The sequence below is a fragment of the Schistocerca americana genome, chromosome 2 (genome assembly GCF_021461395.2).
Source record: "Schistocerca americana isolate TAMUIC-IGC-003095 chromosome 2, iqSchAmer2.1, whole genome shotgun sequence".
Classification (NCBI taxonomy): domain Eukaryota; kingdom Metazoa; phylum Arthropoda; class Insecta; order Orthoptera; family Acrididae; genus Schistocerca; species Schistocerca americana.
The window spans coordinates 764,151,238-764,169,815 of NC_060120.1; the positions used below are offsets into that span (position 1 = coordinate 764,151,238).

The following is an 18,578-nucleotide window of genomic DNA, read 5'->3' on the forward strand; positions in this document are numbered from 1 at the left end:
AATATGTTTCCACAAGAGTGCACAAATGCAATGAAGTTGACAGTAGGATTTTAGAACATTTATTGTTAACTGCACAAAAGCTGTAATACTGGAGGTTAATATGTAAAAAATACATATTTTTCACTTGATACATTGTGAAATGCACATTGTAATGCTTACTAACTGTTGTGCAAGTGTATGTGTGTAAAACTGACAATGTATTGAATGATACAGAAAACAAATAACAATATGCATTAAATGTGTTTTACCTCAGAAAACATTCAGAATTGGAAATTTGTCCATATGAAATTTTTTGCTGCAAATGGTATTCCTGTTGTCCCCCTAAATGTTGAGCATTCCTCTGGGGACACCCTGTATAAATTAAAAGTTTTTCCTCATAAGTGTATTTGGCTAGTTATTTTTTGGATGTTATTCTCAAAATATTTTGGTGATATGTCACCATCATCATTATTATTGTCTTCATATGGTAACAAATAAGGTAAAAAGACAACCATCCTACAGCACATCCAATTAATTATCAGTCTAGTGATAATGACGTTTACCCTGTGCTGTTTGAGATCTTCCTGGTGTAATACCAGTTTCAAAGATTCATGGGCATTGCATCAGATGCTGCTGTTGTAGAAACTATACAATACTTCAATGAGGTTGCTGTTCACAACCTTTACGTGTCTCTGTGTGAAGTAGCTTCCTAGAAAATAGTAAACACCAGGATGATGGAAGGGACTTTAATCTTATCAGAGGAGACATTGACTTCAAGAACCTCTTACCAGAGAAAAGAGATGTGCAGGAACCCTGGGCACAAACTGCAAATACCAGCATTTGCAACTTAACATGTTGTTGACACCTGGTCTATCTACCCTAGATTCAAGACCCCCTGCCCCTCCCCCAGTTTGTGTATTCTCACCAGATTTGTTTTTCTTCAACTGATGATGTCCTAGCACTGCTAGTATTGGTTCTCACACTGTGTTGAGGTATGCTGTCTCTGTTGACTGCATCATTAACTCCACATATTTTGACCAACTCTTTAATTACAAGTCTAATTGGTCAAGGCAGGTGAGAGTATCTTGGTCTTTCTGCAGTTCATATGATTTCCAATTTCTAGGCAGTTTCCAGCAACAGCAGATTGTTTTGCTGTATCTAGTCTATTGTGATGTCAATGTTCATCGCATTTGTCTATAAGAGTGCGACAAATCTGAAGAATATATGACATCCAACAATGATGTGGAATCTTGTATATTCCTGGCTTCCCCAGGCCCATGTTGTCTTTTACAGAAGCCAGAATCAACTTCACCTCTGTTGAAGGACAGAATACACATTTAATTTGATATTTCTTGACTGACACACCATTGTAATAAGGCATGAAAGGGTCCTGGTTGAATTTTCTATATCTTCTGGCTGCTCATGATGATTAAACATGCTGATCAAAATGTGGTGTTGTCTTCATCATTTCATCATCATCATTGTCATCACCATCATTCATGACAGTGGCTAGAGTGGACTGTGTAGAGGTTGGGACTTTGTAGGAGTGCTGATGACCGCACAGTTGAGTGCCCCCCAAACCAAACATCATCATCATCAAAATGTGGTTAGTAAGTGTGTTTTTCATTTATTCTGAATTTATATGTATTCCAATTTTCTATCTTATGTCTGCAAGCAATTTGATGCTGACTTTTCATATGCATACTAAACGCTGCTCTCTCTTTAGACAAAGCTTCAAAGTTAATGTGGAAAATAGTTTTATGGCATATTCTTTGGTAATCAGTTTCATAGTCCAACCACAGCTGATTTCTGTATGTATCCATTTAACCAATTAACCAGGTACTGAATAGACATATGGCTTTAATAATTGCAGGACCCATATTTAAGAACTTTCCTCCAAAATGAAGTTTTAAAACTTCACATGTCCATGTAATTACATAATTCCTCTCTCCCCAAATGCGCAGCCTCTAATGTGTCTTCCCTCATAGTTATCTCCCTTTGTCCACATGACTTGAAATCTGCATAACTTGTCCCTTCTTTCAAACATTCCCCAACCTATCCCTCACTCACCCCTCATGAAGGAACTGGTGGTTTCAAATCCTGGAATACATTCTTCAGGTAAGTATTTGTCAGTCATTGTACCTCCTTGAGCCTCACATATAATTTCTCATTTTTTATGGTCATTTTCATTTCCATTCTGAGAAATGTACCTTGTCTATCATTCTGAGAACAATACACAACAACCCAAATTCCTTTCATTAATGGATTCATTGAGTGAGCATAAAAGAAGGAGAATAGATTAGTGGTTGTTAGCAGTTTCTATCATTATTATTTCATGAATGGTATTGCATTTTCTGGTGATAACATTCTTCTTGAAGTCACTGCACTTACGTGAATTGTGTGTTTGTTTTTATATAACTACCTCGTAGAGTAGCTTTTACAGTTTTCTCCACTGTTAGTCATCTCTCAAATAAAAAATTTCATTTTAGCTTTCCAATGGAATATTTTAAGGTATGTGCAAATGACAAAAATGAGAAATACTTCTTTAATACTTACATTAGCAACAAATGTGAAAAGTTCTATCAGTACAGTTTTAAAACCATTTTGTTTCAGTTGAGGAAGTAAGGACAGATGTGTCATATGAGGATTATTACAAACACCTGGTGGATCAGTGTGCATTCAATATTGCCTGTCTTGCCACTGTTCATGACACAAATTATGAATATTTTGCCCAGGATGACTTCCGTGTCCGTAAGCCTGACATTAAGATTAAGGTAATGTATGTCTTTAATTTGTGGCTAGTGCAATATTTGAGAATGCTAAAAATTCAATTTTTTAGTCACACTGTAAGTAAAATGAACAAAGAAAATGATGATAAATTTAATAATAACTATAGTGGCCCTTATGAAATGCAATGCTCCACACATCAGAAAGCTGATGTATTCTGATGATCCAGATATAGCACAAAGTACAAAGTAATTCATCTGACAGTGAAAAGTCCAGAATGAAGTAACAACAATTAGTAAGCATGGATTGCTACACACTGTATAGAGGAGGCACTGAGTCGCAGACAGGTACAGTGGAAACAAATGCTAAACTATTAAGGCTTTTGGGTAAAGTCCTTTTGCAGTAGAATACACACACACACATTTCCTCAAAAACAGTTCACACAAACATGGCCACTGTCTCAGGGTACTACAGACCAATTGCAACTGTGTGTGTATCGAGTAGCAATCTGCTGGGATGGAAGGTGGGGGTCAGAAGGAGGCATGAGGTGGAGAGGGGAGGGACAGCAGGGTACATGTTAGAGAAGACACTTGCACAGGGTGGTGTGGCATGCATGAACTTGCACAGGACAGTGCTGTTAAGTGCAGCATTAGGTGGCTGTGCTGGGAAGGGCAGCAGAGGGGGGGGGGGGGGAGGAAGGAGTGAGGAGAAGCAGAGAAGGGAAGGATGGAAGACATGTGTAGTGCTGGAGTGGGAGGTAGGAACAGGCTATGTAGGTGGGAGACAGGGACAAGCAAAGATTTAGGTCAGGGGGGGGGGGGGGGGGTTAAGGGAATGGAGTATACTTTGTAGTGAGAGTGCAGTTCACAAAAACTGGTGCTGGTAGGAATAAACGAGGTGGGATGGGCTGTGAAGCCTATATAAAGGACATCAAACCATTTCCGCCACTGACTCTCCACAGTCCCTATTCTTTTACCATGCTTGTCACTAACAGTGTCACCTCCCTCTACACTAACATTCCCAATGCTCATCCCTCGTTGCTGTTGAATACTTGTTTTTTCAATGCTCAACTGGGTCCAGACTGCTATCCAGTGGCGGCTCATGAGTATACACTCCGGGTGATTACAAATTTTTAGGTTCAGATAAATTTGAGAGTGTGAAATTAATAGCATCTGTAGTATAACAGTTATGCTTATCAGCATGTTTATACAACTACAGACACTACCAATAATAATAACAGCAGTAATAATAATAATAATAATAAGATGCATAACTTATATGACAAAAGAAATAATTGTTTTTGTGGTATTTTGTTGTTTTGTGCATAATTAAGTACAGTTTAGGACAATAAAAAAATAATGTGTAAGCTTTCCCACTTCTCCATTTTGCATTTTTGTGTAAGTGGGAGTTTTTGTGCCTATCCATTTGTTCAGACAAATGCACAAGATCCCTGACAGATGTACTAGTTCGCGAATTTACTTCCAGGCTGAAATCAGATTTTCTTATGCTACACCCATGCAAGAAGTAGTGCTGACTGTTCATTTACTTGTTAAATGTTTGCTAGCAGTCACCACTTATTTGATTTTGTCACCCTCTCAAAGGATCTGTCCTCAGAGGCCCTAGTTCTTTTGAGGCTAACTTTTCCTGGTGATTTACTTTTCTGTTTCCAGAGTGAGATTTTCACTCTGCAGAGGAGTGTGCACTGATATGAAACTTCCTAGCAGATTAAAACTATGTGTCCGACCAAGATTCAAACTGGGATGTATGCCTTTTGTGGGCAAGTGTTCTACCAACTCAGCTACCCAAGCATGACTCACGATCCATCCTCACAGCTTTAATTTTCCAGCAGCATTTAAAATAGACTCAACATAATTCATGTTTACACTGCACATGAAAACTGATTCCCACAAACTGAACAACCAAACACAAAGTGCTGTATATGGAAATGATACAACTCAAGTAGTAACGTCTACCAACAAACTTGTCTACCAACCAACACTTGACTAGAATACAAATGAAACAATGAGATCTATAAGGGCCTAAAGCACACCACCATTGATCCCACATTTAAGTAAATATCAGAGAAACCAATGTTATAGCTTTTTGTGAATTTTCATACATACATTGTTGGCCTACAGCACCAATAAACCTGACTCACCATAAGATCAACAGATTCCATAACCATGAATAAACGTTACAGTCTCACAATTGATGATGATGTGCTTTAGGCCCTTATGACTCTCAGTGCCTCAAATGGATTACTGTATGATAAAATTCGTGTCTTGGGGAATGTACTATAACTCATCCAGAAACCTACATCATCATCATCATCCAGCCGGGGTGGCCGAGCGCTTCTAGGCGCTACAGTCTGGAACCGTGTGACCGGTACGGTCGCAGGCCCGAATCCTGCCTCGGGCATGGATGTGTGTGATGTCATTAGGTTAGTTAGGTTTAAGTAGTTCTAAGTTCTAGGGGACTGATGACCTCAGCAGTTAAGTCCCATAGTGCTCAGAGCCATTTGAACCATCATCATCATCATCAGTGTTCTGCCAAAAGGCAGGTTTTTGCATGGTAGTACTCCAGGCTGTCTGGTATTCTGCCATTCTCTTCAGGTCGGCATAGTTTCCTCTTCCTTTTATGTTGTCAATCATCTTGTATCTTCTTCTTCCTCTCAGTCTTCTCTCACAAACCAATCCTTCCAAAGCATCTGCTAACAAGCACTTCCTTCTCAATGAATGTCCCAACCAGTTCTTTTTCCTTTCTCTTCAACCTTCAGCAGACATCTTCTCTCACCAACCCTTTCCAATATTCTTTCATTACTCACTATTTCCATGCAGCTTATTCTCTCCATTCTCCTCTGCATCCACATCTCAAATACTTCTAACCTTTTTTCATCCTCTCATCTCAGCATCCATGTTTTTGCCCCATATAGTGCCACACTCCAGACAGAACCTTTGCCAATCCTTTTCCTTAGATCTTTATCTACTTTGCCACGTAAGAGTCTCCTCTTTCTGTTGAATGCCTCATTCGCTATGGCAGTTTTAGTTTTCACCTCCTGGTGACATCTCTAGTCTTCAGTTATTGTGCTTCCAAGATATTTAAATGCTGTTGCTTGGCTAATGGTGTTAATATTGGACAGTCTGCATCTTGTATTGATGACCATACTCTTTGGTTTTGCTGTGTTTATTTACATCCTGTATTCCATATAAGCTTCATTCAGATCTTTCAGCATATTATTCACCGTCCGTTCACTTTCTGCCACTAACACCATGTCATCAGCAAATCTTATACATTCTATTCTCCTTCCACCAATACATATTCCTCTTTTCCTATCTAAGCCTTTTGCATTAATCTCTTCAAGCAACAGTGGAGAAATGCAACAACCCTGTCTAACGCCTCATCCAATGCTGCTTCCTTCTGACATTTCATTTCCAATCCTTATCCTTACTTTCTGGTGTAAATATAGATTCTATATCAGTTGTCTGTCTTTCCAGTCTACTCCTTTCCTCTTCAAAATATCCACCAGCTTGTTCCACTGAACTCTGTCAAAAGCCTTTTCTAATTCTATAAAAGATTTCTCTACATTTTTCCAATATATATCTTTCCCCTATAGTTTTTAACAGGCCAGTAGCATCTCTTGTTCCTTTTCCTCTTCTAAATCTGAACTGCTCCTCTGCAATCCCTCTATCCAGCTTGCCATATAGCCTTCTGTTCAACACTCTCAGCAAGACTTTAGCTGCATGAGTAATTAGACAAAATAGGTTTCCTGTCAGTACAACTTTAACATACTCTGACATCTGGTCTAATTTTACTGCAGTATATAGTGAGTGAATTAGCATATCTGAGAAGTGTGCTATCATATAGCACGATTTATGCCAAGCAAACTGAGATAAAAGTCTGCTGCAGTGTGCTACACCTCATGGCACTGACATAAAGTTCTAGTTGAGTGCACATCGTGAGCCATGCACATTGTTTATCAAATCTGTTTGTGTTTGGCCCATAAGGCAATTACATCATGCAAGTTGCAAATGTGCAAACGTTCCTTAAAACAAGTACAACTGAAGTTGTGCTCATGACTCCGATGTCAAATTTCATGGAGTGTAGAGAAGCAGCAGCATAGTAGGTTTAAGTGTGGTATCTTTCAGATTGGAGCATCTATGTTATGTTTAACAGCATTCAAAGAAAAATAGACAATAAATCCACAAGGCATAAAAAGTTAGGGTGTTCACATGCTCTTTTGCTCTTACACAGTAGCTGCCACTACAGCTATCTCCTTCCTGGTCACTATGGTCAACTACATCCTCACCCACAATTAATTCTCCTTTGAACGCATTGGCTACAAAAAATCCATGGTATATCAAAGGGCAGCCATACAGCATCATTCTGTGCCATTCTATTCATGGCGTATCTGGAGGAACTCTTCCTAGACACCCATAATTGTAAACCCCTCTCCTGGTTCAGTTTCATTATTGACATTTTTGTGATGTGAACAGAATCTCTGTACCTTCACCCCAATTCACTTCACCTGGCCCTTCTTAACTTCAAAAGCCACCTTCATTGATGCTGACCTCCACCTCAAGGGTGGCTACATCAGTATCTCCTTCCACATCAAACCTGCAACCACCTTGACAACTGCAAACCATTCCATACCAAGAAGTTCCTTCTAAATCGCTTAGCCACCTGTGTACATCACATCTGTAGTGATGAGCTGCCTCTCTCCAAATATGTCAGTGGCCACATGCATGCTTTCGCAGACTGAAATTACCCTTCCAACCTTGTTCAGAAACATATCTCCCATGCCTTCTCTCTCCAGTCACTTACCATCTCCCATATACCCACCATCCAGCTACAAAAAAAGCGCACTTCTCATGACTCAGTACCATCCAGGACTGGAGCAACTGAATCTCATTCTATGCGTGAATTTTGACATGCCCAGAAATGAGGAACATCCTCCCCACTATCCTGCCCACACTTCCCACAGTGGTATTCCACCACCCACTGAACATATACAGTATCCTTGTCTGCCCCTATTCCACCCCTGCTCCCAATGCTCCCAACCCCTGCCTCATGGTTCATACACGTGCAATAGACCTACTACTATCACCTAATCCAGTCCAATTACAGGCACCTCCTAGCCCATCAAAGGCAGGACCACATGTGGAAGCAGCCATGTGACAAACTATCTATGCTGAAGCCACTGTGCCAGTTTTTATGTGGGCATGGCTGCTAACAAGCTGTCTGTTCAAATGAAAAGCCATTGCCAAAATGTGTCTAAGAGAAAGCTGGACCACCCAGCTGCTGAACATTCTGCACAACATGATGTGCTTCATTTTAATGACTCCTTTACAGCTATCTGGATTATTCCTACCAGCACCAGCTTTTCTGAACTGCTCAGATGGAAACTCCTCTATAACATATCCTTTGTTCCTACAACCCCATTGGTCTAAACCTTCACTAGTCCCTGTCTCTCACATATCTATCCACTTCCCTGCTCCCACTCCGGTACTCCATATGTCTTCTATCCCACCAATGCACCTACAAGTCCTTTTTCTCTTCTCTACTTCTTCTCTCTCTACTCTGACTTGCTCCCAATCCCTCCCCCCCCCCCCCCCCCCCCCCCCACACACACCAGCACAGCCTCACAACATTGCACCTAATAGCCCTATGCTATTCCCTCAAGCCCATTTACACCTCCAGGCAGCACTAGCACCTCACCCACCCATACTCTACTGTCCCTCTTTCTCCCAGCCTCTTGTCTGCTCCTTACTCCCACCATCCATTCCAGGAGATTGCTGGTGTCACAGTTGCAGCTGAGAGATAAGAGGGAAATTCTGTTCTCAGTACGTAAAAAATAAAGCATCAATATGAGCACCACAATTCTCCATGACCCCACAACTGAGCTGCCCTGTTCTCATGTTCTGCTGGTCTGTGAAACACTTCACCCAGCAGTTGTAGTGACCATTAAATGAACTGGCATTTTTCATATTAACAACTTATTTCAGGATGAAAGTTGCATTACCATATGTTCAACTACAGAATGAATCCTAACTGTTTGATTTTGCAGAATGATTACTTAGAAAAAAAATCTGATGAAGTTAGATTCAAATGTTCCAGAAACATTATTTTGTTCGTGATGCTCACCTTAGAAAAGCAACACTTACTTTTGTTTCTCACTAGCCATTGTGTTATTGTAAGGTATTCAGCAATGAGATAACTATTATTTGTTCCAGACATCATAGAGTTTTTAGCACCTATATTCCATGTGAAACTTACTGACACATTGATTGTGTTTGCTGGAAGTGCATTTGAACATAGAGCCCTACTTTCACAGGCAGAGTAAAGTCTGGGTTCTTGTTCTGGCCTGGCACAAGTTTCATTCCTTTAGGAAATTTCACAATAGCTCACACTCTGCTATAGAATGAAAGATTCATTCTGGAATATACAATGCTTTCTAAACCACAGAAAAAGTAAATATGCTGCCAGCTACCACATGAAGTTATTCAGTTATTTTTCAAAATTTAAGAATTAAAGTTTTACTTCTTTCGCCAATGCATGTATTGATCCAAAACAAATTAAATTCATATATGTGCTGCTTTTGCTCTGTATGATTAGTGTAGATTCAACATTTTTAATACAATCTCCTTTTTTTCTACAGTTGGAAGGTGAACCTGTACAAGGTCAAGAGATGTCTGTGTAGATTCAACATTTTTAATACAATCTCCTTTTTTTCTACAGTTGGAAGGTGAACCTGTACAAGGTCAAGAGATGTCTGCTGTCGCAACTTTGAAGAACCCATTGCCAATACCAGTGAAGAAAGGACAGTTCTTGATTGAAGGCCCTGGAATAGCTAAAACACAGAAGATAAAACTTTCCCAGTACGTATTTAAGTATGATGATACTTCGTCATATGATTTGCATTTGAAATTTTTAATTAGAAATTTTTTACTTAACTATGAACATGTCAGTGTGAAACTGTTCACTGTTGCCCAGAGAGGAAGTATGAAATGTTTGTTTTATTCACATGATAATAATAATTTAACTTGAAAAGTAAAAGATGAATCAAGACACACCATTACACAGTGCATTCAACAGTGTACTTGCATATATTATTGCAGTTAGAGCTAAAAAAGATTGATAGTTAATATCTAATTAAAAACAAAAGAGGTAACAGTTAAAAACAAACAAATGTACGTCTTCTGATACTGCACTTCAATGGGTCATATAAGAATTATGTTTCCCATTCCTTGTACTTCCTTCAGACTATATAATCTATAATAGCTTTGGGAAGAAAGTTCTAGGAATGTGTGTCAACCTAAATTAATCTCTTTCCCATATCATTCTAAATCACGACAGACCACATATAATTCATTCATTTGCTCATTTAACTGTAATCTTCCTCATTAGACAAATAAAACTTTCCTTTACTATGTAAGTAATTCTTTTGAATTTTCACTCCTTTTTAAGAGTCATATTTGCAGTTGGAGTTGTGCACATCAGCCTGTCAACTGGCAGTGTAGCTATTGCAGTAACACTAGAAACATTTATATTATACTTTCAAACTTTTTATACATTTTTATGGAAGTTCGGGTATAGTGTAAATACCTATGCATAAAGGAGACCACTCACCAAAAAGCAGAAGCACTGAACATAAGTTCAAAAAAAGAAACAAAACTTGCTAACTTTTGGAGTAACCCTTTTTTGGGCTAGAGTAAAAACACGTGCACACACACAAAAATATATGTACCTATGCCCCTTATATATGTGGCACCAAACTCCTCTCCCTGCATCCACCTCTCTCTTCTTCTACCCATGCCTTCACCTGTCAAAATGCAGCACTAGCAATGTGTGTCTAGCCAGCACCACATAGAGGCACAGACATGTGCATACAAGTGTGTGTGCATGTCTGCGTGCGTGTGTGTGTGTGTGTGTGTGTGTGTGTGTGTGTGTGTGTGTGTGTGTGTGTGTGTGTGTGTGCATGCCTGTGTGTGCTCATGCGTGTTTGTATGACCATTTTCTGTGTGTAATTGTACTCTAGCTTGAGCAAGGATTACTCCAAAAGCTAGCAAGCTTTTTGCTAATTGGTCTCCTTTATTCCTTACAAACTTCTTATGAAATCACATATATGATTTTATGCATTACTGCTTTTACTGAGAATAAACAGAACTTATGATTTTTGAGACATTAACACAGTTACTGTTTCCAGAGATCTGTAGTTCATTTTCAAATTATTCTGATTTCATTTGAAGGATTTTTTGTCCACTAGCTTCTTCTCTTAATTTATACATTATGCTGATGAATAGTGTTACCCTCTTATTTAACAGTATATTTTAAAACACTCATGACATATTCTTAACATGAAAATGTATGCAAAATGTGATTTTCATTCATACATTTAGGACTGGTTTGAGAATACTTTTTCATGCAAGTGACTTACCCTCTGGTGCCCCCAACCCTCACCCCCTTCCTCATTTCCCTTATACATTTTCATCCTGTCAGCTCTGACTACTAATTGTAATATAATCCACATACAAATCTTACTCTCAGCTTGATGACCCACACCTCCATTACTAACTCACTATGTCCTGCGTATAAATCTTACAATTTTGGCACCCTGGGGCCCTCTCAGCATGGTACCCAAAGTAGTGTCTTGTGTTACTTGGGCCTCGAATCTACCTTACATTCGCACTTAATACCCATAAATCCTTTAAAGAAGGGGAGGGTCCTTGCACAGTATGAATGAGTCAACTTATATACAAACATTGGCTCCCGCAGCCATTGTCACAGTCAATAAATTTTTTCCGGGTTTGTGACTGCTTAGTCAATATGTAAAACTACCCATGTTTTGGTCACTGTTGGAAGTGACCTTCTTCAATGTGCTTTTGTTTACTGCTGAATGAGAAAACTATGTTTCTTATGTACCTGCAGATGTGGCTGTTATTTAATCCTGATAGGTGGTTAAGGATGAAGGTGAAGGATATTAGAAGTTCTTTATTGGTGTTTTTATTATTTCTTTTCACTGGTGGAAACTCGATGTTTTCCTTAGTGTTGGATTACTGATTGTCATTGGTGTAAATCAGTGAATGGAAAACCAAGTGGCAGTTGTGACATGGTGTTGTCGATTAGTGTATGTAGGTGAGATGGGGTGACCCATCAGCGCACAGATATCTGAACGTGAAAGATATATCTGACTAAGACAACACACCAAGTGATTGCTGGCAGAACATAAGGCTGAGTGCAGCAAACAGGTTGATTTTGGTGAAGCTCATGTACTGGCAAAACAGCCTCTAACTTTCAGGAGGAAGATTAGAGAGGCAATAGAAATAGCCAAGTGACCAGCCAACATGAACAGAGAGGACGGGTACCAACTTCTGACATCTTGGCTGCCAGCAATAACAGCGTTACAGGACAACAGCTCTCTTGAAGCAATACATGTAGGCATGTGACAGACCACTGTCTCCATATGTACATAACATATTGGTGAACCTCAGCTGGCATTAGAATGCAACAAAACAATGCCACGTCACAACTGCCGCCTGGTTTTCCATTTGCCGATTTCCACTAATCATAAGCAGTAATGCAAACACTAATCAAAACATCAGGTTTCCACCAATGAACAGAAATAATAAAAACACCAACAAAGAACTTCTAACATCCTCACCTTCATGCTTAACAGCCTATCAGAACCAGATTACAGCCATGTCTGCAGCTATATAAGAAACAAAGTTTTCTCATTCAGCAGTAAACAAAAACACCCCGAAGGTCATTTGCAACAGCGATTGAAACATGGCAGTTTTGCGTAGTAACAGTGCGGTCACAAACCCAGAAAAATTTTATTGAATGTGACAATGGCCACGGAAGCCTATGTTTGTATTTAACCAATCTGTATGGGCAGGAAGTCTACGGAAACACTGTGGCTAAGAAGAGGTAAACTGCTGAATGATCTTATCTTTTTGAAGAGATGCAGGGACACTGCTATAGCACCAAAATTCTTAAGGCTGACATCCCATTTAAATTCAAGCAAGGCAAAGAATATCGATTTACAAGCCAGCAAAGCTTTGTTGTGGGAAAGGATCCCCCCACATTCAAGTAAGTCTTGACACAAACAACAGGAAACTTTGTCAACTGTACCTCTTCCTTGCTGGGAAGCTGGACATAGATGACTGGGAGAAGGTCAACATGTTAACCTTTCAACAGGTCACAAAGTCGAGTGATTGTACCGCCATCCATCAGATGAGGAAGCTCTACAAACTGCAGCAGAAAATCACTGAGGAAGGAATAATACTAGATACTCAACAGATGGTGGTTAACCTTTCCAGCTACTCATTAAGTGATGCAGTGACACAAATTCTGGCTGAAGGAATGAATTTTCCAGTTGCACCAAAACGAGTCCCAAAAGAATACATCATCGAATCTGTTGAAGCTTTGATTCCTCATCTACCACAAGCAGAGGCAGAGACAAGAAACACTACAAATCCTGACTCACCTCCGAAACAAAATATCAGCAAGGAGGAACGTCATGCTATTGCAGAGCAGAAGAATAGCTCTCATTTAGTAATAACATGAGCAGACAAGAGAAATGTGACTGTTGTGTTGGACATGGAAGATTATAATAAACAAATGGAGGATCTTCTGAGTGAACCCATTTGTAAGAAGCTTAAGGGAGATCAAATGGCCAAGATAATCTCATTGATGCAAACACTGCTAAAGCAAACTAGAAAGAATTTTGATATGGCCAGAGGACTCATCCCATAAGTTCCACAGGCACCAAGGATATATATGGTGTACCGAAGGTCCATAAAGAGGCATTTACTTTGCAACCGACTGTGAGTACCATTAATTCACCAACATATAGTCTAGCAAAGGAACTGGGTCCAAAGCTCCGACATTTGGTGAGCCACATAAATTTGTATATTCAGGACTCCATCCATTTTGTTGAACTTTTGAAACAATAGCGTACCTCGGCCACAGCCCTGATGGTTAGCTTTGACATGAAGTCTTTATTCACAAATGTACCAGTACAAGACACCATGAACATCTTAGAGGAATGTGTGGCACCCAATATCTGAGAGCTAGTGCACCACTGTTTAACGATCACCTATTTCAAGTGGAATGGGGAATTCTATGAACAGACAGATGGTGTAGCTGTGGTCTCCCCTCTTTTGCCTATTGCAGCAGACAACTTCATGGAAGCATTTGAAGAAACAGTGTTCCAGTCCACACCATTACACTCAGAATGTTGGTTCTGAGATGCTGATAATACTTTTGTTATCTGGCAACATGGAGAGGAAGAGCTATGAAATTTCCACCAACACCTCAACCAGCAGCACAGCAGAATCCAATCCACTATGGAGATAGAAAAGAATTGGGTGCTGCCTTTGCCCGATGCAGAAGTTTACAGAAAGCCTGATGGTAAACTGGGCCATAGAGTATATAGGAGCAAACTAGTACTGACAAGCACTGCCTCCTATCATCATCACCCTATAGAGAAGAAATCCACCCTGCACCCTTTAACCAAGAGGGTTCACAGGATCAGTGATAAGGAACATATAAAGAATGAACTACAAAACCTCAAGTCCATTTTTGGTGCCAACGATTATGGGATGAAACTAATAGATAAAACTATGGTGACAAAGAATGAAGGCAATAGAGAAGAGCAGAAGGAAGCACAAAACAGCACTCTATTACCATATGTTCAAGGTGTCAAGTTTATATGCCAACTAGCTCTGCAGATGATGAAGAAATTGATGAAATGTACGATGAGGTAAAAGAAATTATTTAGATAGTGAATGGAGACGAAAATTTAATAGTCATGGGTAACTGGAATTCGATATTAGGAAAAGGGAGAGAAGGAAACGTAGTAGGTGAATATGGATTGGGGATAAGAAATGAAAGAGGAAGCCGCCTGGTAGAATTTTGCACAGAGCATAACTTAATCATAGCTAACACTTGGTTCAAGAATCATGAAAGAAGGTTGTATATATGGAAGAAGCCTGGAGATACTAGAAGGTATCAGATAGATTATATAATGGCAAGACAGAGATTTAGGAACCAGGTTTTAAATTGTAAGACATTTCCAGGGCAGATGTAGCCTCTGACCACAATCTACTGGTTATGAACTGTAGATTAAAACTGAAGAAACTGCAAAAAAAGTGGGAATTTAAGGAGATGGGACCTGTATGGTCTCAGCTCTCTGAGACTGCAGATGTGTGTGCAAGTTGCATTTATATGAGTGTGTGTGTGTGTGTGTGTGTGTGTGTGTGTGTGTGTGTGTGTGTGTGTGTGTGTGCGCTTGTGTGTATGTGTGTCTACTGCTGACAAAGGCCTTAATGGCCGAAAGCTTTAATTGTGTGAATCTTTTTATTGCGCTTATCATGGCTCGGCATCTCTGCTATATGGTGAGTAGCAACTTTCCTCTCTGGTGTTGTTTCATACTAAATAGCATATTTTCATTGGTTTGTTCAACACAAGAAATCAAGATAATGAGATGTACCTTCTTATTAGGAATTATTAGGAGTGAATGATATAAACTTGCTGCAAATAAGACCCATTCAAATTGTATAGACCAGATTGATAGTGTAAAACAAATGCTTAACTTGCATCTTATGTGATGTCCTGGTGATCTTGACAAGTACAGGATCAGTAAACTTCCCATCAGCATGCAGTGTTACTCAAAATAACAGGTATACATTTTTAAGACACAGAGCAACACACACAGAACATTGCAAATAATAGCTCAACAGTGAATCTCAAATCCTAAACTCACATCTTTATATACACTTTCAAACAACTGCACCACTGTTGATCTTACAATTTTTGGTGATTACTATTGAAAAGTACTTCATTAGGTCAATTTTACACACATACAGAGACAGTATAAATTGCTCTTTGTTTCACACATACAAATTAGCCAGAAAACAATAATAATATCTGAATTTACACCAGATATGTGGAATAAACCATAACTTAGACACAAGAACAAAATCAAACACAATGCTCCTATCATTTTATCAACACACAGTTAAACAGAACTTTCAGTTATCTTCTACAGTAATTTTGTATTTCACACAATAAGCATCTTTTGATAATTTGTCTACCTATTTTAAATTTGTTATTTCATTAAACATATACAATTATTTAAAGATCGATAATAGTAATTCTTATAATATTCAGGGCGTACAGACATAGCTTTATGTATTTTGACTGATAAACAAAAACAAGTGACATAGTATAGAATATGAGAATTTCAGATGTTCCTATCAATTGACCGAGTTCTATGGATTTGGTATGTTAGTACTTCAGAATCATTTAATATTACATTATCCACTATGTGGAGTTTATAACTTTGTTTGCATATCTGACATTAAAAGGATCTTGTCCTTGGTCTAATTTAGAATGTTTGTACATGATATAATTAGTATACTAAGGTAATATACAAAATATGTCCATTATATTCTTATAACATTATTGGAATCTGAGTGGTGACTAGTTCTCAATAAACTTGAGAGTTGTTGTAATGATTTGTTCAATTTGCTTTCCATTCTTTCCACTTACATCATCAGGAGCCATCACATTTTTCAAGGAGTTCTTCAATGCATTTGGCAAACCATTTATGTACGTTAAGGAGATGACTGGAGAAAGTATTGAACCTCATTTCTCTTCTTTCTTTATTGCCATATAAATTCTCAACATCACCTTTTGCATTCGATTTTTAAGATTTGGCACCAACCATGTAAGGCAGATTCCTTGAAGGCCTTCATATTTTGATTTTCCTAGTATAATTTAATGATACACACAAGCAAAGGTATTGCCAAGGCCACTTAAAACGTCAGAATGCAGTTTAACCAAAATATGATAAAGGAAATGCTATAAAAAATAAATGTTACTTAATGTATAATGTTCACTCCTATTTTCCAGTGAATGACAAAAAAATTGTTATTGTTTTTAGGAACATTGCTCCCGGTGAAGAGGCATCAGTCAACTTTAAATTTACACCAAAATATGATGGCCGGGCAACAATTGCTGCAAAATTTTCATCAAAAGAGCTTGATGATGTGGATGGATTCCTTAATTTCATGGTTGAACCCAAGAAAGAAGTGAATGGTACTGGAAATGCAGCTTAAGAAGAGCCAGATTTAAAGATCTGCAATTTGACATTCAAGTACATTAAGGAATTTTTTGCATTGCTTTGGAGAATTATATGAGAGAACATCTCACATAAGAGGGATGCATTATTTAAATAAGACTGCTGTTTCAGATTCAACATTTGTTAGTAATGTAGTATATATTAGGAACTAAATTAGCTATTATCTGCCAAATTCCTCCTTTTTTCATTAACATCACATATATTTTGTATCGAGTCACACATCATCATTTCCCCTGCACATTATTGTATATTTTGATTTCAGCTAACCATGTTGGTAGCTACTGTCTCAAAGCTCAAGATGATGCCATGATATTGAATGTCTGATATTTCATAAAGTTTACTTATTTCCTTATTTGATTTCATCAAAATAATGGAAACAGTACTGTCTTGAGATTAATCTTTAATTTATTTTTGATGCAGTTTATTACTTATATTTCATACATTGTCAGCAGCACTTGGAAAGGAAACAAAGTTTATGTCTTTCATGCTGACATTCAGTATAAAGCTTTATTTCTATGAATGTTTAAAATACTTTTAGGCAGTATTAAATGAATATATGGTCATATATTCATCAGAACTTTATTTTTATTTATATATTACAGGAAGAGAATTTAAAGTACTCCATTAACACTTTTTTGATGTGTTTTTATATCTGCATGATCCAGATGTTCAAAATAGTAGAAAAAGTGCAGCCTTGAAAACAATGTCAAGCTAAAGATACATTTTTTTAAAAATATGTTTCTATTATATATTAATGTGTTTTGATATCAGTGTATGGAGTTTTCCTATAAACAAGAAACACATTAAACTGACCTGTTGCACTTATGTAAAAGGCAGCTGAGTGTTACATTAAACATCTGGTAGCTACTATAATGTAATTAGATTTACTTTTGGTGCCTTTTTGTAAAATAACATTTAATTTTATATTCTCAGGGCAACTTTTATAAGATGTATAATAAAATTAACTATGTCTATGAGAAGACAGCTGTAGCCAGATGTGAGTAGCTACGATGAGTGAAAAGAACTGTAACAAAATCAAGAAATTAGTTGAAATATAGTTAATAGTAAAATTTCATTCCAGCAAGAAATCATTGACAAATATTTAAAATACAACACCAGAAATTTTCAGTTTATTCATTAGTACAGTAACAAGAAATGATCATGTATGAAGAACAAATTGTCTTCAATACATGCTTAGTAATCTAATCATGTGATTCTACAGTGTGCTTCATTAAATATACGTAGTTTGTCTGTCTGAGAGTGAAATTTGTTGTTGATGTTAGATGTTTATAGCTATGTTTGTGTTATGTTTCAGTGTATATTATATTTAATGACTCATTATTTTATTCAGATACATATTTTAATAAGTTTGTAGACATTTACATTTTTATCAACAGTAGAAAAAGTATGAAACTGCCATTTAACAAACTTATTCATTATGATGCCATAAGAACTATGAAAATGTAGTGCATTTATTTTTCTGTACCAAATGTGAAATAAATGTTTTGTCTTAAAAGTTCTTTTCCTATTTTGCTTTAAAAAAATGACATCATAACATCTATATTACTAAAACACTACCCTGTAACCCAGAAATTGTAATCAGGCACCAGTTACAGTATAGGGCAACAAAAATTCAATTTTCAGTAATTCATGGAATTACTGACTGAATTAAAAAAATTAAAATGCTGTCATAATCTGGTCATTAAGAGGTACAGTCTTGTGTTAAAAA

At 37.8% G+C, this 18,578-nt stretch overlaps 1 protein-coding gene across 2 annotated transcripts in view; it reads left to right on the forward strand.

Moving 5' to 3' along the window:
- LOC124595105 (annulin) overlaps positions 1–18,368 on the forward strand; it is a 479,413-nt gene extending 461,045 nt beyond the window's left edge. For both annotated transcript variants that reach the window (XM_047133702.1, XM_047133701.1), the window contains exons 12-14: positions 2,593–2,753; positions 9,442–9,581; positions 16,652–18,368. In XM_047133702.1, coding sequence (XP_046989658.1) covers positions 2,593–2,753; positions 9,442–9,581; positions 16,652–16,826 — 476 coding nt within the window. In that variant the 3' untranslated portion in view covers positions 16,827–18,368. The remainder of the gene's footprint in view (positions 1–2,592; positions 2,754–9,441; positions 9,582–16,651) is intronic.
- Positions 18,369–18,578: the final 210 nt, after the last annotated feature.